The sequence below is a fragment of the Portunus trituberculatus genome, chromosome 9, assembly GCF_017591435.1.
Source record: "Portunus trituberculatus isolate SZX2019 chromosome 9, ASM1759143v1, whole genome shotgun sequence".
NCBI lineage: Eukaryota > Metazoa > Arthropoda > Malacostraca > Decapoda > Portunidae > Portunus > Portunus trituberculatus.
Window position 1 is genome coordinate 3,271,640 of NC_059263.1, and position 23,361 is coordinate 3,295,000.

General features: G+C 43.4%; 4 protein-coding genes across 6 annotated transcripts in view; 3 read left to right on the forward strand and 1 right to left on the reverse strand.

The window, feature by feature from the left end:
• Window positions 1-8,033, reverse strand: part of LOC123501466 — a 42,937-nt gene extending 34,904 nt beyond the window's left edge. The window contains exons 1-4 of the mRNA XM_045250302.1: window positions 8,003-8,033; window positions 5,097-5,181; window positions 3,900-3,941; window positions 3,263-3,470 (exon numbers count right to left, since the gene is read on the reverse strand). Of these exons, the coding sequence (XP_045106237.1) occupies window positions 3,263-3,470; window positions 3,900-3,941; window positions 5,097-5,181; window positions 8,003-8,033 (366 nt within the window). The remainder of the gene's footprint in view (window positions 1-3,262; window positions 3,471-3,899; window positions 3,942-5,096; window positions 5,182-8,002) is intronic.
• A 2,124-nt stretch (window positions 8,034-10,157) lies between these two features.
• On the forward strand, window positions 10,158-17,746 carry LOC123501175 (G2/mitotic-specific cyclin-A-like). Its single transcript, XM_045249826.1, has 8 exons — window positions 10,158-10,547; window positions 14,332-14,663; window positions 14,870-15,050; window positions 15,325-15,548; window positions 15,840-16,044; window positions 16,200-16,298; window positions 16,405-16,553; window positions 16,766-17,746. The coding sequence occupies exons 1-8, from the start codon at window positions 10,356-10,358 to the stop codon at window positions 16,812-16,814; spliced, it is 1,431 nt and encodes a 476-aa protein (XP_045105761.1). The 5' UTR covers window positions 10,158-10,355; the 3' UTR covers window positions 16,815-17,746.
• A 316-nt stretch (window positions 17,747-18,062) lies between these two features.
• LOC123501176 (3-oxoacyl-[acyl-carrier-protein] synthase, mitochondrial-like) lies at window positions 18,063-20,951 on the forward strand. Of its 3 annotated transcripts, none has more exons than XM_045249827.1 (3): window positions 18,063-18,105; window positions 19,130-19,275; window positions 19,396-20,951. In XM_045249827.1, the coding sequence occupies exons 1-3, from the start codon at window positions 18,072-18,074 to the stop codon at window positions 20,533-20,535; spliced, it is 1,320 nt and encodes a 439-aa protein (XP_045105762.1). In that variant the 5' UTR covers window positions 18,063-18,071; the 3' UTR covers window positions 20,536-20,951. The 3 variants fall into 3 exon arrangements, with proteins under 3 accessions (XP_045105762.1, XP_045105764.1, XP_045105763.1); XM_045249829.1 differs by lacking the exon at window positions 18,063-18,105 and adding an exon at window positions 18,311-18,496 and having other exon boundaries at window positions 19,133-19,275; XM_045249828.1 differs by lacking the exon at window positions 18,063-18,105 and adding an exon at window positions 18,313-18,496.
• Window positions 20,952-21,979: 1,028 nt separating this feature from the next.
• Window positions 21,980-23,361, forward strand: part of LOC123501177 (glycine-rich protein 23-like) — a 2,208-nt gene continuing 826 nt past the window's right edge. Inside the window, exons 1-2 of the mRNA XM_045249830.1 lie at window positions 21,980-22,064; window positions 22,672-22,862. Coding sequence (XP_045105765.1) covers window positions 22,044-22,064; window positions 22,672-22,862 — 212 coding nt within the window. The 5' untranslated portion in view covers window positions 21,980-22,043. The remainder of the gene's footprint in view (window positions 22,065-22,671; window positions 22,863-23,361) is intronic.

Below are 23,361 nucleotides of genomic sequence, written 5' to 3' on the forward strand. Positions count from 1 at the left end.
ACATTTTATATGATAGTCCAAATATCTTGCTTATGTGTTTATCAGGGCTCAGATTGTCCTGTATGATCACTTCCAGATCTTTTTCCTCTTTAGTCTTCATTATTTGTTCCTCTCCCATCAAATAGTTCCATACTGGTCTTCTCTTACTCTTTCCTAGTTCCATTATGTGACATTTCTTGGCATTAAACTCCAATTTCCACTTCCTGCTCCACTCATAGATCTTGTTTATATCTTCCTGCAACAGCAGACAGTCCTCTCTGGTTTTGATAACTCTTAGCAGCTTTGCATCATCAGCGAATAAACTTATATAACTGTTTATCCCAATGTGAATGTAGTTTACATAAATCTGAAACATAATGAGGGCTAACACTGACCCTTGTGGCACTCGCTAGTTACTTTACCCCCAAGATGAGTATGTATCTCTGATCACAGTTCTCATTTCCCTATCTTTCAAATAATCTCTTGCCCATTCTGGTAAAGTTCCTCGCAGTCCTCCTATGTTCTCTAGTTTCCAAAGTAGTCTTCCATGAGGAACTTTATCAAAAGCCTTTTTAATATACAGGTATACTGTGTCCACCCATCCATCTCTGTTTTCAAGTCCTGCAATAACACTCGAGTAAAAGCTTAATAAGTGTGTGTGTGTGTGTGTGTGTGTGTGTGTGTGTGTGTGTGTGTGTGTGTGTGTGTGTGTGTGTGTGTGGCTTTTTCTTTACAAGCCTTTCTATTTTGTATTCTAAATATGAATCATTTGGGGTTAATGCAGTATGCAGCCCTATACGATTGTGGGTAAATTTGCAGTTTCAACCAATATACCCTACCTTATATTTCTTCTTCCCTATGTCTAACAAGCTTGGGGACCTCCTGGGAAAGTGGGGTTTTAACCTAACCTAACCTAACCCCATTTTCTGATAGGGTAAAATGGGATTAGAAATGCTCATAAAAGTGTGATCTAGACTGTGAGAATGTGCATAATCACGTGTGGTGAATTGGTTGAAACCGCAATAATACCAAACCTTTTTATTTTGCATTCTAAATATGAATCACTTTGGGTTAATACAGTATGCAGCCCTGTAAGATTGTTTTTTTTTTTTTTTTTTTTTTTTTTTTTTTGTGGATCTAGCAGTGAAAAGTCTGCCCATCCGTGCATTAAACTATTATTATCTAGGTTAGAAGAGGTCAGGCTATTTTGGTTAGGTTAAAAAAAATTACCTCAAAATCTAAACTTGATTGAAAATAGTTAATGAGAGACAATTTAGAGAGAGAGAGAGAGAGAGAGAGAGAGAGAGAGAGAGAGAGAGAGAGAGAGAGAGAGAGAGATAACCCACATAACCCACACAATACACTCCACAAAACACCACCACGCACACCACACAAACCCACAACACTCACCTCTCACAGTCAGTCCGAGGAGGAGGACGATGAAGAGAGGAAGAAGAGGAGGAGTCCGTGGTATGTGTCACCACTAACTGTATGTAGCAGTCATGACACTCGTCTCTGCCACACCACACACCATTTACCACAGTGACACGAACCTCCACTCCTGCTACCACACCCCCCACACTGGAACCTCTGGACTCCTTACCACAGTATATTGAGGCTCTGAGCACTCAAGAGGTGTTAATAGTACATATAATTCCACACGTGTCTCGTCTTGTTTCTCTCACCAAGATGGAAAAGCAGGATAGAATTCATGTATCCTGGTTTTCCTTCAGTAACAGCGATGTGTGGTGAAGTGTGGGTAGGATCACGTATAGCCATCCATGCCCTGTGTGGTGGGACGTGCAGGGCATGACAGCCTCGCCACACACACCACAGGAAAGGTCTCCCTCACCCTCGCCTCTCACTCACTCTGTTGTTGCAATAATGTAATGTGTTCCAATAATGCCTGTTCTTAGTCACCTACTGCCTTTTTTTAGCATTTTCGTTTTTATATCGGTTTATTTTTACGGGTTTTCTTTGTATTTAATTGTGTTTTTATTATTATTAGTGTGTGTTATTCATTTTTGTCGTTTATTGTTTGGTTGGGTGTTATAAATGCTACTTCCTTATTTGTTTTGCGGTTCCTCCTTCTCATCAGGTTCCATGTCACTCTTTATAAATATCCTATGTCAAGCACGCACTCTTTCTAGTAGTTTCTTTACTGCGTTTTGGTCACTGGTCATACTCGCTGTCTGCTTTCATATCATGGCATAGTTTGTGAACGTCGCAGTAGACTCTTGCTTTTACATCATCTTCGTTATCGCCTGGTGATTTTTGGAACAACAAATGCCTGTTTCGGGGGATTTCGAAATATTTCCCTAATTACACCTTTCCATGGTACACTGAACTCTCCTGAAAAAAAATATCCATTCACTTTTATGTAGTTTGTATGAACCAACACGGAATTTCTGCCAAGAAATAAATACAGAAGATGGGAGTTGTTTTCCATTACACATATACTACAGTCCCCGAAACTTTCCATTTAATATACTGCCGTATGTTTCGTCAGAGCCTCCCTGGCCTTGGTTATGCTGTTGACGGGTCCTTATCAGCCTTATCATAACCCTCGCTAGACAGTACGCTTCACTGGTCAGATAATTCACAAAACACAAGATAACAATGACCTGAGCGCCGTATCTCATTTAGCGACTATCTCTGTCTTTCTTTCCTCACATGCCTACCTCTACACCCCCATGTCAAGGTGTATTTTATAATGTAATGTATGGTATGGGAGTTCTATGTGTGGTGGCGAGGGAGTGGATGATTTTGGGTGTCTATGACCTAAGTTGAATTTAAGTTATACATGTTTGGTAAATTTAGTTTGCTAGCACGTGTTGTATTTTTCCGTGAGCACAGTTTTTCAGGCCAGTTACCCATCCTCAAACCTTTCCGTGTGCTTGAATAGTTAGTGCACAACTGCGCATGCGTGTTCGTGTGTGTATGTACATATGTATGTGCGTGTGTGTACTTTGTGTGTACGTGTGTGTGTGTTGCAATCATTACTTCCTGCTCAAAGTTACCTATTTACCATTATCCATATTCAAAGTCATCCCATGTTCCAAGTTACACCCATATTACAGTTTAACCCATTTCCATCCTCTCTCTCTCTCTCTCTCTCTCTCTCTCTCTCTCTCTCTGTGCAAACCTGAGAAACACATGATGTGACTCACGTTTTCATTTTTAAAGCATACAGGAAATAGAAATAATGAGAGAGAGAGAGAGAGAGAGAGAGAGAGAGAGAGAGAGAGAGAGAGAGAGAGCACCATCATATTTTATTTCTCACCGTCCAGCAGTAAGTAGTAGCAAGGAGGGCGTAAGGAGGTGGCGGAGCAGGTGGAACTAGGAAATCCCGCTTGTCTGCCATCACGCCTGCAGCTCCTTCTCCACCTACATCTCCTCCACCTCCACTAGTGCTGTCCGCTAGCTGTATCTCAGTGACTCCAAAATCGCTTGTGTCCATCGTTATCACCATCTTGAGGGCACTGTAGTTTCTGTGATATGGAGAAAGGCGGTGAAAAGTGTGCCTTATGTTGAAAAAAAAAAAAAGGAAAATGTGAGCTGTAGGGATGTTTAGAAGGAAATTGATGTTTAGTAAGTGTTGAAGAGGTGATAATATACAAGCTACGTTATCTTTCTGCAGTTTCTCCGGTGTTTATTTATCTATTATTATTTTTTTTTCATAGGTATCTGTCATGCTTCCGCTATTGTCAAACTCTTCCATTTCTTTCTCAAACCGTCTCTTCCTCCACCCTCTTCTATCCATTTCTCTACCGACACTCTCTCCCTTCGATCCTTCTTTAAATGTAACCATGCAGACCTATTCACATTGTTTTGCATCTTATTTTATGCCCACATTACTTTGGGTGTTCCTCAGTAAATAGTTTCTCACTCTATCCATCCTTGTCACCCTGAACACCCACCCATCTCGAGACATTATTACTAACAGTGGTGCCGTGTTGGACCTGTACAAGGGAAGAGAAGAGAAGAAATGTGAAGAAATGGGGAACTTGAGTGAGATGACGAAGGATGTTATTGAAAGATACGCAGGGAGGAATGATCATGAGAAAGAGGAGAAAGAGGAAGAAAGCGTTAAGAAGACAAAGGAATTAGAACCGTGTCAGGGGTAACTAGAGACAAAAAGACCAATAGAGAAATAGTGAGCACAAATATTTCTGACCGAATGTTGGATAAGAAATGATCGTCAAATCAGATAAAGAAAGAGGAAGATGGACATAAGAAGTGATCCAAAGCGTAGCAGGTTAGAAGAAGAAAAAGGAGAAGACAAGAGGAGAGGAAGAGAATGAAAGCGATGATGTAAAAGGTAAAGATGAAATAGAATAATCTCTGGAATGTAATACTAGTGAAATGAAAAGCAGAATTAGTATCATCATTGTTTCATCTATTTCTCGTTGTACCTAAGAATAAGGGATCATGAGAAATAAAAAAAAAAAAAAAAAGAGGGAGAGGAGAAGAATGTAAAGACAGAAAATAGCCTATGAGGAACGTAAATAAAATAAAGTAACGTAAGACAAAGATTATTATTTCATTCCCTTCCACCTTTTCCCCCTCTTTTCTTTACTGCTACTTTTAAAACCTTACAGTACACCACTAATATAACAGGCCAGAACCGACAAACAGGCAGACAGACAGACAGACAAACTATGAAACAAACAGAGACAGACAAAACAAACTATAGGTACAGGCAGGAAGTGAGACAGACAGATAGACACAAGCAAACGTAAACACACAAACTATAGACAGACAGAAAGACAGATAGATAAGCAAATAGATAAGTTATAGATGTAAATATGTTTTTTATCGTAGCTGTGTGAATGTGATGAATTTATCTGTCATGTATGTAAACAATCACTCCACCCTCTGCTGTTTAACTCCTTCAGTACTAGGACACTTTTTTTTTTTACCTTGAATTCTGAGTAAAATTAAACGATTTTGTTTACATTATCAACTGTTTATGGAGGTCAGAAGATTAATGGCTACAGTCTTCACTATTTTATTCCTCACATAAGTTTCTGAAGCTGTATAAAATTGCCAAATAGTAAGCAGAATAAATATGAAAACACGTCATAGTACTGAAGGGGTTGATAGTAAACACTCACCAAAAACTAAGTGGATCTGAGGAGAGATCAGAGACAGTGCATGCAGTCAGCAGGGTCGCCCCACCCAACACATCACACGGCAGTACTACGAGTGAGAACAGGTGAACAGGTGAGAAAAATATCGCAGGAGGAGTAGGTAGCTAATGCCAGGTGTGTGTATGTGTGTGTGTGATTTACATTATGACCGCATGTGTGTGTGTGTGTGTGTGTGTGATAGTGGTTACGTGTCTTTAGAGAGAGAGAGAGAGAGAGTGTGTGGACAATAGTAGGAAGTTTCCATCTATCGTCCATTACTCTCTCTCTCTCTCTCTCTCTCTCTCTCTCTCTCTCTCAACACCACCTTCGACAACAGAAGATCACGATAGGAATATTGATAAGGGACAGCACGGCAACACGAAAAGTTTGAAAATGAAAGAAGAATAAGATATGAAGAGTTGAAGGAAGAAGAGGAAAAGAAGGAAGAAAAATCATAAAAAAAAACATGAAATAGATAATGAATACATGAAAATAAAGAGAAAAAGGTGTAAAGAAAGCAAGAAATTTTAAACTACAGTACCTATTGAACTACGAAGAAAAACTAGATAAGATTGATAAAGAGATAGAAAGAAAGGAGTACTAATCTGAGGGAAGGCGAGTGTTCATAATAGATAAGGTACGCACACAAAGATGGAGAACTAAAATGAATTAACAAAATGAAAAGAAATAAAGATACTACTATTTTGATATACAACCTAATAATTCTTTGCTGTTATTATCCTTACTACTACTGCTACTACTACTACTACTACTACTTCTACCACTACTGTCGATGTTTTAGTGATGTTAAGTGAAAATTATTAAAAAGAAAACAGAAAGTAAAGAAAAAAATAAGAGGAAGAGTAGTAGTAGTAGTAGTAGTAGTAGTAGTAGTAGTAGCAGTGGTGGTAGTGAGAGGGACGTGAGGAGGTGACACGAAGAACAAGGATAATAGCCATAGTAGGAGAGCGTAGAGCAGGAGAGAGGGAGAGGAGAGGGAGAGCGACGGGATAGGGGAGGGGGGGTTACGGTCTCTCATTTGAATGGCAGACAGCTGGTCCTTCCCTGTGTGTCCTGTCTACTTCTTTTTACAATCCCGCGTATACCCTTCGCATTCTTCCCCTCGCCGTAGCTCTCTCTCTCTCTCTCTCTCTCTCTCTCTCTCTCTCTCTCTCTCTCTCTCTCTCTCCAAGTTCTTTATTTTTATCTATTAGTACTTGAAATTTTACTTTTCTCCCTGTGATGTTTCTTTTTTTTATATATAATTTCCCTTTCTTTTCATTATTGTGTTTTAATGAGCTATATGTGAGTTTTTCTTTTTATTTTCATTTGGTGCTCTCTTGCCGTTGGCGATTCGTGTGTGTGTGTGTGTGTGTGTGTGTGTGTGTGTGTGTGTGTGTGTGTGTGTGTCCGGTGTATGTATAAGTAACACCTGTTTCACTGCATCTACAAAAGAATCTCTCTCTCTCTCTCTCTCTCTCTCTCTCTCTCTCTCTCTCTCTCTCTCTCTCTCTCTCTCTTTCAGATCAAGACACTGCTGTTGCTACTGCTTATGCTACTATTTATACCATACTACTACCACTACCACCATAACCACAACCAGGCCACCACTAACAACATCACTACCACTGTCACCACCACCACCACCACCACCACCACCACCACTGTTGTCACCCCCCACCACTGCCAAAATTATAAATAAGCACGTACGTTACAAGGAAGCAAATGTGAGTAACAGCAAACCTCCTCTAAACTAATATTTGGCTCACACCGTTGCACTACCACTTCATCACCACCACCTAAAGTACGAAAATAGTAGCCAGGGGAAACTTTTAAGGGATACAATTAAAAAAAAAAAAAGTGAGGAGGGAAGAAGAGGGAGTGAAAAAAAAAAAAAAAGGAGGAGGAGGAAAAGAACGGACGGAAGGAATTTGAGGAGATGTAAAGAAGCAAGGAAGGAAAGAATGAAAACGGTATTTGCGACACGAAAGAGAGAGAGAGAGAGAGAGAGAGAGAGAGAGAGAGAGAGAGAGAGAGAGAGAGAGAGAGAGACCGACTGAACATTGCCGTGGCCTTTGAAAACATTCGTGATGGGAGAACAGAATGACAGAACACGAGTCTCACCACTACTGTAGCATCATCAGCAGCCATGAGTGGTCAGTGTATTGCCCTCAGCAGGCAGCGATCGAGGTCATTGTTCTGCTTGGCCGCTATAGTTACAATGTGTGGGAAAGTGATGGGTGATAAATTAAATATGATACGGGTGTTTCGCCATCTGTATGTGTTGTAAGAATGACCATGCAACACTGTCCTTTATTAGTAAACTTGGAAGTACTGGCACCAAACCTTTACAGAATAGTTATGTTTGCTGTTGCCATTGCTCTCTCTCTCTCTCTCTCTCTCTCTCTCTCTCTCTCTCTCTCTCTCTCTCTCTCACACACACACACACACACACACACACATGTGTGACATATCATAACACACCTGCTATAGATGATATATGTTCGCCTTCTAATGTTAATGACACGCCGACGCTGTACCTTTTGTCCGGCGGGATAACACTCAGTAACGAAAGATGTGTTGAAAGTACATGTATTGATAATGATGATAGTGGTATAGTAGTAGTAGTAGTAGTAGTAGTAGTAGTAGTAGTAGTAGTAGTAGTAGTAGTAGTAGTAGTAGTAGTAGTAGTAGTAGTAGTAGTAGTAGTAGTAGTAGTAGTAGTAGTAATCCCTACAATTATTGGGTAAAACATCGTGACAACAATGCAAGATGTGTTTGACCTGCCAATGCCATCAGTGATCCACATTCCACACACTATGCCACCAGAATAACACACACTCGTGGCAGGCAGCGACTCGTTGTCCCACTGGGTATAACGCTAGCCATACTGCTCTCCACTCCCCAGCCTCCCATTCCCATGTCTCAAGGATGGATGTTTGCAGACAAGGTGTTCCAAAAAGTACCTTGAGATGTCTTATTGGAGGTCCGAAGTTTATTTGAAGGAATCTAAGCGTGGTTCAGAGTACTTATGCCTTAAATCATCCCCTCGCTTGAGCTGTGTACAAGCCCGTGCTGTATACGAATACTCTTCACTGATTTTCTTCTCATCAAGGGTTATCGGACTCACTTCTGTGCCCAAATAATGAGATATGAAGTATAATATAAAAGTGATAGTTTTCGTTTCCATACACTCCAAGAAAATGGTAAATGCGTTAGTAAAGAAACAATGAACAGCACTGTAATGCACACTTCTCACTGCACACAGCCACACAACCACCGCCAACCTGTAGCAGGCCAGCAGAGCGTTGATCCTTTCTAATGTGCTTCACTTAGGAGAAGGATCTTAACTAGCGTCCGAGAATTGAATATAGTAGTAGTAGCAGCAGCAGCAGCAGCAGCAGCAGCAGCAGCAGCAATAGTAGTAGTAGTAGTAGTAGTAGTAGTAGTAGTAGTAGTAATAGCAGTAGTGATGGTGGTGGTGGTGGTGTGACAGTAGTGGTGGTGGTGGTAGTGATATCATTATTGAAATGTGCATCAATACTTACATATTTTATTTACTTTAGTTATGGTTTTCATTCGTTCTCTCTCTCTCTCTCTCTCTCTCTCTCTCTCTCTCTCTCTCTCTCTCTCTCTCTCTCTCTCTCTCTCTCTCTTAGAAAATAAGGTATAGACATGCGTAATGCAAACCAAGAAAGACAGAGAGGTAAGAACATTAATATGTCAAATAGCCAGGTGACGATGACATAGAAACAAAAACAAAAAAGACAACATAATAGTTCCAAATAATGCTGATACCCAGACAAACCCGCGGCATGTGGTAACTTCAAATATCCCCACAGGATGCACCTAACTCTTAAAAAAAAAGAAAAATGCACTCGTAAATATGTACTCATTTTCTATACACTACCAATAAACACCCGCTACACCTAATATCCAATGTACACAGAGGTATACAAGGTTAGTGAAAAGTTCTAGGAATGTATATTTTAACTTGTATCTGGCAACATTCTATCTCCTTTTCACTGACTGCCCCACTCCCTCCCCTTCGCTCTCCCTCCCTGTCATAAACAAACTTGAATATTTGAATGGTCTACAATTGCTACTAGAGATTTATGAAGTTCTATACAGTTCTAGCCTCGTCTATGTGTGTGTATAGGATTGATAGCACCCATAGAACCTGCTGTTGTGAAATAAAAGGAAGGAGGCGATAGGTCATTCAAAAGGCACCAGTTATGTTTGTATCGATCGTAAGAAGGAATTTTAACAGATATTCCCACGTGCTCTCACAATCCTAACTGCATTGGGATAACTTGGTTAAAAGGCTACTTACTATTTTTCCAGCATCTTGTAATGTCACCGGATTTGAGTGTTTGTTAATAAGTGTAAATTTCGAGTCGATATATGTGTGTATGAGTGATATATGCAGCTCTGGTCAAATTTATGTTGAGTGTATGTGTATATTTATGTATTTATCTATCTTAGGGGGGAGAATACATCTTATTGTCATTTCTTTACGTATCTGAGGCAATACAGAAGTATGTTAGGGTTTGAATGGTATCATATTTCATTGTTGAACCCTAATTGTGTTTTCATATTAGTTTACTTATCTACCTATTTTATTCTTCTGAGTCCTAATGTACGTTCATAGTAAAGCATTGTAATTACAAACAATACAAATATGCAATGTTTTTCAATAGGCAAGTATTCGTAATTCTTATGATAAGGCGCATTTTTCTTTAAATGTTCGAGTCGAGCCATTCATATTTCCCGCGACGGGTTTAAATGTCCCTTGGTGCTGAGGCGCCCAATGCTGGGGAGCGTGAACTCACCATAATTCTTACTAAACACTTCAAATCCCACCAACATGCACGAAATAACACAAAAAAATGCCCTAAATTTGAAAATATGAGTAGAATATAAGAAGGATAACATTGTGAATATGAATTTATTGGTATTTGTGAGAGGTAGCCAGTGAAGCCCGCACTGAAACCCGTCAGAGATGCGTGCGCAGTGACGTCAGGGTGGCGGAGCTCCTCTGATTGGGCGCTTCAAACCGTGGCGGCGACAGTAGGTCAGCTGTTCCTCTCCTGTTCCCTCAGCTCCACTTCGTCCGCTAAAATTTCCCATGTGGTGTGTGTAGAAACGCTCCTTCCCGGTCACCGCGACTTCCCCCGGAGCGTGCAGGTGGCGTAGTGTCTTGAGGAAGGGCAGAGGGTGGTCACTGGTCAGGGTGCTGCAATAATGTCCTCCATGCACATAGATGAGGACCAGGAGAACCGAGTGCCGGCCCATAGGAGGCTCAAGAGGGATGCAGCGACCAGCGGGGCTCGACCTAGTGCTTTTGGACTGCAGGGGAACACCAACAGGCGGCCGGTGCTGTGTCCTATCGGCTCCTCCAATGTCCGCAAGCAGCCCGTCAGAGCAGCAAAGCAGGTGAGAATTGTGCTGTGCTGTGAAGTGACGTGACTACGTATATGTGTGCTTGTTCCTTATCTTTCACCTTCATATTCTGTAGCATCTTATTATAGGGACCATATGTGTGTCTAAAGGTTGTATGAGTGTGTTTCTGCTCTCTTGTGCTGCTGTGAAGTGGCTATGTGCTTGTTCCTTCTGTTCACCTTATGTTCCGTAGCACCTTAGGATTACAGGAACAAGCTGTGTGTGTTTTGTGGTGGTTGTGTGTGTGTGTGTGTGTCTACTTTTTGTCCTCAGCAGTGTGTTACAAGAGCAGGTCATGTGTGAGGGGTTTTATAAGAGTGACTGTTTCTATTCATTACAGGAAAGGATATGTGAAAGGTTTATGTGGGTATTTCTGCTTAGTTTATGTGCCTTACCACCTTATTACAGAATCATCATGTGTGTTTTGTGCTTGAGTAACTTATTCTTGTTGCCTACCCAGCTTGTTCCTCAGCACTGGAAAACCCCATTACAGTAGCAGATCATGGGAGTGTTTGTATCTATGGGTGTCTGGGTGAATAAGTGCCTCGTATGTGGTATTGTTCAGCTTAGCAATAACCCAAGTAGATAAAGGGTTGTGTGTCAATATTATTGATATTATAATGTTCTAGTGCAGCGTATCACCACAGGAAACTAGGTATATAAATGTCTGCTGTGTTTGTAGGTGTATTTATCAGTATTATGGTTGTTAATTTGGTGAGCAGCAGCCGCTAACCCTTACTTTACATATTTCAGCACACGTAGCTTAGGGCAGCAAAATGGGTGAGGCATGTCTGTGTTTGTGTCTTTATTATTGCAGTATGTTGGTAAAAAGCGCCTTCAGGTATTAATCCTTACTCCATAGCAAGCTACTTAATAAGGCAGCACATTTGGTGAGGAACGGCTGTATTTTTCTTTTACAAGTACTGCTCAGTCATTTCAATGTTGAATTCAGCTGTAAAGGTAATGCTGCCCTCCAATTCATAAGGTCACTATCTAGCCCTAACCTTATCTAGTGGATAGTATCCACACTATACACAACTTTATGCAGGAGAGACTGTGCCCTGGTAATGGAGCCCGTGTATCCCAAAGTACCATTGTGTTCCATGTAATGAGTAGACTTTGATCATTTACAGCTAAAAGATGCTCAAGATATTTAAATCATTCGTTATTTAGCCCCTAAGGACAGATGTTTAGGTGCGGGACTAACTTTCGTGTCTGGCTTTTGTCACATTCTAATACTGTGGCCAGGGAGTGGTGTAAGTTAGAAGGGGAATTTGAATTGTTAAAGGTGGTTTTAATAACAATAACAAGCTTGCTGAGTTCAGAAGCCCGATGGTCCATTTTGTATCAAGCTAGTGGAGCGGGAGGGAGGGAGGGTGGTGATGGTGGTGGTTGTTGCTTTGATAGCATGTCAGGTGGATAGTTTCAGTTTGAGTATCAGCCTTGCATTATTTCAATGTTTCCTTGCTTGTCTCGTGGGGAGGGACTGAAGGGTTGACAAAACTTGACATTTACCTAACCGACCACTGATTGATTGACTGTTACCTAATTACCAGTGTTACCGAGTGCCTCAAGTGTTTGCTAGTGTTGGCTACAACTGACAAACTTGATGTTTAATTTGGATACATGGTAAGCAACAGATTGTGGAAATATACTACTCGTATTTTATTTTATCAAAATTATTTTGAAATTTTGACGGTTACTCATTTGCGCATGTGCGTTACGTGCTGATATAAATTTGTCCCAAAACTGTTTTATTTATTTATTTTCATTTTATTGATTTCTGTGGACAAGTTTGTTTAGTAGTATGCAGGAGATGCACGACACTCGACAAACATTACTTCAGCGCACGCCCCATTACTGAACCTTTTGTGGTGAACGCCTCGGGCTTTTCAAATAAAATGTCTGGGCAGGTTGATGACTTTTTGCTGCGGTAGGATGGAGAGTGGAGCTGTGCAAGGGTCTTTAAAAGTGTCAGCTGAGGGCCACAAGGGGACGGGGCGGCGGGAAATTTGAATATAGCGGAGGGTCCACCGGGCTCGCCAGGAGAGATGGGGGGCGGTTGAATGCACAGGGTTGATATGGAAATTTGACTGCAGGCAACTGGGATGGTGGAACTGCTTTAGGGTGAAAGGCTTGGGATGGCTCACGTAATGGTGCTAAGATCCCGCTGGCGCAGTTTACGCAAAGATGTCATTACCCTGCATACAGAGGAAACTTAAAAAAAAAAAAAAAACCGAAAGGGTTATTTGGCACTACTGTAGTTCTTTCTGGAGGAATGCAAGTAAATTTACTCAATTAGAAGCTTTCCTGGATGATTATGAAGGGACCAACGTTTCAATGTTTGAACTAAAGTAATTACATAACGATTGTAAGCTCACGCCAAAAGTTCTAGTGCCGCACTAAACACTGGAAAGTACTATAGACACTGACCTATTAGCTACAGTCAGACTATTCAGACATGTGCATAGGCCTGGTCATGGGAGGGGGGGAGGGTCGGTTGTCTTGGTGGGAGGAACAGTCAAGTCCAGAGCGGAAGTAAAACTTGGGCGCCTCCCAGGTAAGGCCGTTGGCATGGATGGACCGTGGACGCGCTCCCAGGCCCAACCACCCCACTGCCGGGCGTGCTGGGCGCCTTGTATGGAATATATCACCACTTTTATACACGAGTGCCTAAATGCTTCAAACCTATATGCATTACGAACAGTTCAACGATCGACTGTCATGGGTGGTGACTGGGATGGACAGGGAGGGCCCAGCGCATAGAGGAGGGAGTAAATGTTTGAAATGATGCTCTGGTCCTAACGTGCCAGCCAGCCACGCGGCTAGAATGCCTCCCCTGCCACACACACGAGCTGTTCAATGCACCTAGACCTAAAAACCTAACCAGTGATGCAATATTAGGCTGTCATCACAAGTGGGGATTGAGATGAACGGCGGCAGAGGCAACTGGAGGTGTTTGAATTGATGCGCGACTCATCGGAACCCGCCGGGGCTTCCTTCCCTCTCTCCCTCCCCTCCCCGCCCCATCCCTCTCCCATCCCCAGCAGCGCCTCACCGCCAGCTTCAGAACAGTACAGCATTCACACGTTGTAACTTTGGGAAAGGCCTCAGGTTTGGTGTACTTAACGACTAAAGCACAGTTCATTGTTGAGGTGATGTGAGATAGTCTGGGCAACGCTGTAAACATCGTGGTAGTGGCCAGCAGACGTACCTATGGACGTAACGTTTTACTGCTGCGGCCTTGAGGATTAAATGTACCGCATGCCGACGTGTTAACGTACCCAGTTCAAAAAGCACCAGGAGGCTGTTCCTCTTCATTGGTGTAGGTACTTGAACTATGTATTCCTTTGGGTATTCAACTATTACCTCTTGCTTTTATGTACCTAATGGCAGTGTTAGGCTTAATGCTCAGGAAGTCATTGTCTCGTTACTCTGGCTTATCCTATTAATTACATGCCAACGCGAGTGTTTTTATAACCCAAAACCAGTACCATTTATATTTCAAGCACTGATAAATTCTTAAAAAAAAAGTATAATGACGTCAAGGCAAATTACAGTGACAAATCAAGGAAAATGAGTTGCTATTCATTGCACGATAATGCTACGTGCTACCTTTTTCGGTGCACTGGCTAGGCTATCGGGTGTGAAGAACATTAGTGTGCTAACATTTCATTGGAGTAAGTGGTAAATGTTCTGCAGTGGTTAAGATGTCAGTGATGAGTGTATTGGGAAATGAGTGGGAAGCAAATGTTGAGTGCCTTTCTTTGCATTACAGGGTGTCAGCTATGAGACAGGAGTGCCACAACAACAAAATGACGAGAATGCGGGTGCTATACAGAAGACCCTATCCACCAGTAGTCTGCAGTCCTTCACCATCCACCAGGACTCCAGCAGTGTACCATCCAGCACCTCCATCTCAGGCAGCCAGGCCGCCACCTGCTCCACCACCACATTATCCACATCCTCATCCTCCAATAAAACCTCCCTATCCCACTCTACTTCCTTACCTGCAGTCCGTCATCCACTGAGGGAACGGAAAGTCAAGCCCGCGCAAGATGAATCCCTTGAAATCATCGACCTTGACCCTTCCATCATTAGTTTACACAGGTGAGGCTTCAGTATGTGACCTTTCACCTTTTTGTGCTATAATGGACATAAATGCATTAGGGTTGTTTGGGATGATACAAGATGAAGCAACACTACTTAATTGAGCTAAACATTGCAAGTTATCCAGTCATCCTATAGAATATACCTATGTCAGTAGCAGTGTGTTTGGTCATTAGCCTCATAGTATAACACCTCTGCTCACACAGGTCTTCGGACAGCAGCGAGGCCTCGGGAGGGGGAGAGGTAATGGACATGAGTGTGTGTGAAGATGATATATTAGTGCCTGACTCAAGTCCCAAGGAGGATCTGCTCCATGCACGTGCTGATGATGTCTTTGATGTGCCAGAGTATGCCAGTGACATATACCACTATTCCAGACAAGCAGAGGTTTGTACAAAAATTATTGTAAGTGTTTGTTATAACCTAAACTTGTCTTTTTATCATAGTCTCTCATCCTTAGCTATCATATGGCAACATTCATAACTTATATACAAAAGCAACTATTGTTTTGTAGGATTTGAATGTTTAGGAATGGAACAGCTCAGGTTTACTTAAGGAGCTGATAAACTAACTTGGCTGCTCTGTTTTAAGGTTGGTGTCAGCTTGGTAATCAGATGAGTAGGTGGATATGAGCTGTCACTGAACCATCCTCTTTGTGCAGGTGTTCCACAAGCCTCGGGCTAACTACATGTCGAAGCAGATGGACATCACAGCCAACATGCGGTGGATCCTGGTGGACTGGCTGGTGGAGGTGGCTGAGGAGTACACCCTTCATGCTGAGACACTCTACCTTGCAGTGTCCTACATTGATCGCTTTCTCTCCCACATGTCTGTAAAGCGAGACAAACTGCAGCTGGTGGGAACAACTGCCATGTTCATTGCTGCGTAAGTTGTGCTGATGTGTTGTTTTTGTAATGTTTGATGCATCATCTTACACGTTTGTAGCATAAAACATTGATTCTTTTTATATTTCCTTTAATGAGGTACTGTAATGTGGAGTTAAAGAGTTAGCACATGCAAATCATAGTGTTTCTCTTGCTCAGTCAGTGTGTTTTTATAATGGGACTAAACACCACTTCTGTGTGTGTTGCACAAGTCAATGCACACAACTACATTCATAATATCCTTGTTATTTTACCACACAAGTTATAATGTGTGTGTGTGTTTGTATTGCAGGAAGTTTGAGGAGATTTACCCCCCTGACGTGAGCCAGTTTGCCTACATCACAGACAACACATACAAGGTGGGCCAGATCCTGCGCATGGAACACCTCATCCTCAAGGTGCTCAGCTTTGACATGGCCGTGCCCACTGCTCACTTCTTTGTCAACAAGTTCTCACGCTTGCTCAAGTCCCCAGAGGAAGTGCTACATCTGGCCTTGGTGAGTTCCATTGTCTCAAGATGCATTCCAAGTCTGGCTGAAATTAAATTGAATGGTTTTTATTTTCTGAGGGGAGTACTTGTTTTCCAGAATTTCTGCCTTAGATTCCTTTGTTTTTAATTTTTTCTTAATGTTTTATTTTATCTTTGTTACAGTTCCTGGCAGAGATGTCAATGCTTGACTGTGACCCATTCCTGCGGTACCTCCCTTCCTTGATAGCAGCCTCTGCTGTGGCTCTGGCTAACCACACACAGGTACTGCACTGCTGGATGTGTAACCTTACTTGAAGCTTTTTATTACTGGTGGTTACTGCTATTGCTGTTTCTCATGTGATTTGTAACATTTGCTTTGTTGTTGCAGGGGAGGGTGGCTTGGCCGCAGCACATGGTTGAGTGGACAGGCTACACCCTAGAGGACCTGCGGGAATGTTATGTCAACCTGTACCGAGCATTCTCTAGGGTGCAGGAACCCCAGCAGCATGCTATCAGAGACAAGTACAAAAGCAACAAGTAAGTACAGTAAAAGAAGTTGGGCTTTGCAAAATGTATGTTAGAATTTACTGTTGATAATTATTTGAGAGTAGAATGTTGTAGTGTACCTCATTTAATTTCCTTACTTGCATTTAGTGTGTGTTTAGTTGAGCCAAAGTCATAATCACCAGCACTGAGCACCGGGCATTGTATGGGTTGGGGAACAGAGGCTCACCAAGGTTGTCTTGCAGGTGGCATGGGGTGTCTCAGCTGACTCCCCGCTCAACTTTTCCCTGGTGAGGCTCAGGCCCAGCTCCCCGCTTGTCGGTTCTGTTGGGTGGACCTCACCTTGAGGACCAACGCCTGGTTCTCCATCTCTGTGATGACCGCGTCTCCACACTTGCAGTGCCATGGGAGGGGCGGTGCCTACCTTGCTCTCTCCGGATGCGAATTCATGGCCTGTGAGTGTAGCCCAAGAGGATGGAGAGTCGTACTGGCAGGAGGGGCTCTAAAAGAAGTTTTTTAGTTGTTTAAACTCATTTTTATCCTAAGTCAAAGGAAAGGAATTTAAAGCTCTTTCATCCTTATGTCTCAAGTTAAGTGAAGATTTTATTTTCTATTTTTTTTTTTTTTTCTATAATGGTAATGTGAAGACAAAATGTTAAGTGTACCTGTGCATGAATATTAGGGGGGAGGGGGGCTGTCTGCAGTATTCTTACATGCTTGGGTTAACCTTGAAACCTTTGCTGTGGTGAAAACATATCAAGCACAAGGAAAGACAAATGTACATATTTAATTTAGTGGTATTGTGACGGCTTCCCACTCTGTCTATGGAGCGGGATTAGCCCCACCAGCCTTCATCCCCACTATCTCCGGACTGCAAGAGTAAAAAGCCTTACCCATTACCCATTCCAAAGATTTTAACCTTATGGAATAAAACTTTTCTGTAATGTCTTCATTCATTATCCCATTGATTAAGATTATTTGTGAGTCAAAAGCAAGACTATTTAGGTTTTCTATGCACTGTAATATTAATTCTGAAACCAGTCACACTGGTAGTAGAGGCTGCATTGTTTCTTAAAAAATGGACTATACAATTTTTTTGTAATTTTGAATTAACATTTTTATTACCAGTTCCTACCTTCACTTATTGTATGCTCTGAGGAGCAAATTGTGCAGGGTTATGAAATGATGTACAACATGGCAGTTTAATAAAATGTGTGAATGCACAAGGTGTCCATAGTTGCCCAGCCCATCAATAGCTAGTGTGGGCTCTGCTTTGTTGGGGTATTCTTTAAAGATATATTTTATTTATTTATTTATTTTTTTTTTTATTTTATTTATTTATTTTTTATTTATTTTTTTTTTTTTTATCTTTGTGAACATCTGAGTGGTTTATAACATTTATTTGTCTTTGGGTGCAGTATGTCAAGAGAAGAATCTTGGAGCCAGTAGGCTTAAGGTCCAGCAATTACTAATAATGCTAGACAGTCATCCACGAAGCACCACTCATTGCAGCTGCGTACACACAACCTTTGGCTGGTCTCAACTATATCTATGAATATGTCGGCTAAAACAATTCGCTCCTGTGGTAAGCTAGAATCATAATATAATAGCGATATGCCAAGGTTTGGATGAATTGGGGACGCATTAAGTAGGTTAGGCGAGGAACGCAGTCACATGCAAATCCAATACAGCGTTGCATTCGGTCCCATGGTTTTCCCTTTATTTTTAAGTCCCCTGTTTGCCAGAATCCACCAGTAGTTCGTTATGGTTATTTATCGAATTTCCATGAACACTGGGCAGTTTTGATGAATTAATACTACGGGAAAACAGAAAATAGTGGAAGGGAGTAGGGGTACAGAGAGAGGAGCCCAGTACCTCCACCGAACCTGTGTTGATGTGTAGACAGTGCAGCAGCAGCTGACCAGATAAACAAACCAGCCGCTGCCGCTCTGTGCCTGGAGAGGAAGGATTCGCAGGTGGGGAACTGAACTTGCTCTCTGCTTTATTAATAAATATAGTATAATTTTGAACTGCATGGTAAGAACCTCTGTAAGTGTTGGGGAGTGTGAGAGAAATCTTACTCAGCCGTAGGTGGTCTTGTATAGGTGGGTGGGTAGGCTGGGTGTGTTGTCGAGTGGATGCTAGAGTGGTATATGGGTGGATGGAGTGAGGAATGACTCGGTTAAACAACGGTGAGGAAGTTTGCCTGCTAAGAAACTTCACCACTATGAATACTTCTACGGTAAAAGAGAAATAGTGCGTAGAAGGAAGGACTCGTGAAGAATTGTGGTCCCGGTGGCCGGTTGGCCCCGCTGCCTGGTGGTGGTACTGTTCTGTACAGTACTTACAGGAGTTGCCAACTTGCCACTGCACCCAAGAGTTGCCACACTAGGTGGGAGCGAACTCTCTCTCTCTCTCTCTCTCTCTTAGTAGGGGGATATGATATCACTCTTACGTTGCGAGACAGTATTAAAAAGGAAGTTTTGTTTGAATGGTGGTAATGGTTTTGGTTGAATTATTAATTAAGAAGGGTTGACATTCAAGAAGTTTGACAATAGAAATTCGACCGTTGTCGAATCCACATTAACAGATAATTTTTTAACCCCCAGCAGGAGGGATGGGAGGCGTGAGGCGTGTAGTGGTAACGGGGCTGGGCCTAGTGACGCCTCTGGGTGTAGGGGCGCCACACACCTGGCTGCGTCTCACTGCTGGGAGGGTGGCCACTTCGGCACTCACTGATGAAGGCTACGCACAGGTGAGCCTTGAGGATCTCCTTTCCTTTGATGCATTAACACTAAATGGATGACTTGGTTAGAAGTGTAGAAAAAATTGTTATGATGACACTCCTAATGCCCGGGCTTGGTGTGGGTGACAGGTGCCGTGTCGGGTTGGTGCCAGAGTGCCGCGGGGCGAAGGCGAGGGAGAGCTGCACCTTCCCGCCCACTTCACGCCCAGCCAACTGCGCACAATGACCCCGGCCACGTCCTTCGCTCTGGTGGCCGCTCGCGAGGCCTTGGGGGATGCTGGGTGGCGTCCAGAGAGTGAGGATGAGCGGGCGAGGGCAGGTGTAGCGCTGGGCATGGGCATGGTGGACCTGGAGGACGTGCTGGTCACGGGAGCGGCGCTGCAGAACCGGTACAGCCGCGTCAGTCCTTACTTCGTGCCGCGCATCCTGACCAACATGGCGGCGGGCCAGATCAGCATGGAGCATGGCCTGGAGGGACCCAACCACAGCGTGTCCACCGCCTGTGCCACTGGTGCCCATGCTGTGGGGGACGCCTTCCGTTTCATTAAGCACGACCACGCCGACGTGATGGTGTGCGGCGGCACTGAGGCGTGCATCAACCCTCTGGCCCTGGCTGGATTCTGTCGCCTGCGTGCCCTGGCCACCAGCTTCAACCAGACGCCGGAGAAGGCTTCACGTCCCTTTGATACCAAGCGGGAAGGCTTTGTCATGGGCGAGGGCGCGGGGGTGATGGTGCTGGAGGAACTCTCCCACGCCCGGGCCCGCGGCGCCACGGTGTACGGGGAGGTGCTGGGCTACGGGGCCACCGGAGATGCCTACCACTACACCGCTCCCAGGGAGGATGGGCGGGGCGCCGTGCGAGCCATGACTGCGGCACTGAAGGAGGCGGGCGTAGCTCCAACAGAAGTGGGCTACATCAACGCCCACGCCACTTCCACGCCCCTAGGGGACGCCGTCGAGGCTCAGGCGATCAGGGAGGTGTTCCAGGGGCACGCGGCGAGCCTTGGCGTGTCCTCCGTGAAAGGAGCGCTGGGTCACCTTCTGGGAGCTGCCGGGGCAGTGGAGGCGGTACTGACGGTCATCGCCTGCCATGCTGGCTTCCTGCCGCCCACTGCAAACCTGGAGGAACCTGAGCCGGCCCTTGGCCTGGATCTGGTGGTGGATGAGGGGCGCCCCTGGCTGCAGGATTCGCCCAAGAGAGTTGCCCTCACCAACTCGTTCGGGTTCGGCGGCACCAACGCCTCCCTGTGCCTGGCTGCCTGTGACTGAGGTCCGTATGGAGCATCACGGAGAGGCTTGGTGCCAGTTCCCAGCTGCACCAGGCTGTGTGAGGTGGGGGGATGGTGGGGGTGGGGTTTGTGCAGAATGGTTTCATTGGACCTGTGATGGGCATTGTGTATCTGTATATTTTGTACATAGGGCGTGAACATTTAAGCATTGTGGTATTACTATACATAGAGGCAGCCTAGTGGGATAGGAAGGTGTTTGTTAATTATTATTATGTACAACATCATTGGACTTACACACACACACACACACACACACACACACACGAATAAACCACAAGCAAGCAGGCTATACCAGGTTTTGTTACCACCAACTCCATTTCTCTCTCAACACGCCTTAACTCTTGCTGCAAGACTACACGCTCGTAAAGTAAATCAATAAAGAAATCAAACAACAAACAAGTGAGCATCATTTACACCATCCTGCTGGTGGTGGGGGTGGTGGTGGTGGTGGTGGTGGCTACACAACTAAAAGGCGTCTATCATGTGGCGTGAGAAGAAATTACCGGTAGTGAGGCAGATTAGATAAGCGATGCAATTCCATTAGACTGCCGCACTAAAAGAACCACGCCCTCGACTACCACCACCATCACCACTACCTCTAGTCTCCGTGGCCTTTGAAAATATGATGAGAGAACGAAACTTTTAACAGGCCTCGCATATTTTCACTTTCAAAGACGTGTTTCTCAATAGACGAACACCCCATCACGTGACCACAAGGAGAGGAAATTATGCAAAAGTGGCGGTAATGTGTGGGATAATGAACATTTTTTTTCTTTCTTTTCCTTTTTTTTTCATGTACTGTTATTGTTTGTCCTCTCATGGTCACTTTCTAATATGGGAGACAATGGTAGAGAGAGAGAGAGAGAGAGAGAGAGAGAGAGGCCATATTCAGAAACGCTGCTTTCTCACCACCACAATTTTCCAAGACCCCATAGACGACTAGCCGGGTTTCCAAGACTGTTTCTCCTTATGACAAACTAGAAATCTTGTTAATCCATTACCAGAACCATAAAAACACCCTTAAAAACACGAGTATCTTCAACTAGAGCCTTTAGAAATAGTCGTGGTGAGAGGGCAAAACGTTTATGAATACGGATCAGAGAGAGAAGCAACCAACTCATGATTCTGTCTCAAATACCTGAAAAAAATGTGCAAAAGACGTGTTTGTGAAGCTAAACGAGAGACGGAAGTGAGAGGGGCGTTAAACGTTAAACAATATGAGGGCGGAGGTACGATGGCGAGCAGAGAGAAAGAGAGAGAGTATCGTAAGCCATATCGTATCATCGTATGCCTCTCCTTCCCTCCGCACCATTATGACATCACACTATGCAGGAAAAAAAGGAAGATAGCGCAAAAAAAGAAAGTCAGGAAGAGCTTCGTGGCAATATAAGACACTAAATGTTCAGGAAAGCGTCATTCCATCACAAGTCCTCTTCCACTCTCCTTCCTGTGCTAGTTCTCTTAGTTCATTAGCGAAACTTTGCCGCCATGTACCTCCAGCGGTTACTAGTGAGTACTGACTTGTTGGCTAGCCTGTAATGGAGCGGGAGAAAAGTTTAGTGAGCGGTGTAAATTATTTAGTGAGATTCCTGGTGTAGCTGTGTGATATTTCTTCCTCTTTACTTCGCTCCCACGGGTCAGAGAGGGTTGTGTAATATCTTTCAGGGTATTCCTGTGGTTTTATTCTTCAAGTCTGTCATTATTTGTATTTTTTTCACTTAATCACAGTTTTCAGTACCAATTTCATCAATGGTTAATTGCTTTTCTTTCTTCTTCTTTTTTTTATTTACATATCAGTTCTCATTACCCTGTTCTTATTGGCTAAGCTTTTCTCTGTTTTCACTAAGAGTTTGCGGTTTTCATGACGCTTTTCACTACTGATTAACCTTTTTCTTTCTCTCTTTGTACTGTTTTTAACTAAGAGATCACAGTTTTCATTACCACTCATTGCTAACTAACATTTCTCTTTCTTCCTTTGTACTAAATGATCAGTTTTCATTACCACTTACATAACTAATCTTTTTCTTTCTTCCCTTTGTACTAAGACGTCACAGTTTTCATAACCACTTCCATTACTAACTAACCTTTTCTTTTTCCCTTTGTACTAATGCCTCAGGTGACAGCTTGCGCGGTGGTGTGTCTGGCCCTACACGCCGCCGCCCTGCCAGCGCCCTCACCCTCGCCCGCGGCTGCCCCCTCACCCGCGCCAGCACCTGCACCCGCCCCTGAGCCCAAACCTGAACCAAAAGCCGAGCCCTTCCTTGGTCTGGGTGGACTGGGTGGCTTGGGTGGTGGACTGGGTGTAGGGTGAGTGCTTGGCTTCATTTTAAGCTCGTATTCTCAAACACTTATGCGCTTCAACACTATTTCAAAAGGCCTTTGTCTGAAGTGACACGAGTTTTTCTTTTTAAGGTGTTTATACGGTTCTAGAGGCAGATTTTCTACTCTATTAACTGGAGAATCTCTCTTGAAAACCCTGCTAATCATCTCTGTGGCCTTGGGAAATAGTCGTGGTGAGAGAGTAAAGCGTTTCTGAATATAGACTTACGTTTCAATGAATTATGTGAAGCGTTCCAATATTATTTAGCTATTTGTTTATTTCATTCATATTCTTTCTTCTCTGTCTATGTTTTCGTTTTATCTTTCTTTAAACGTGAAAAAAAAGTAAATCGAATTGTATCTCCATTTTTCTTCAGTTTCTTTGCTCAATTATTATGTTCCTTGTATTATCTAACTCAATATTTCACATTTACCTTATAATCTAACTTTTCACTGTTAGATTTCCTTTCCTACCAAATCAGTGACT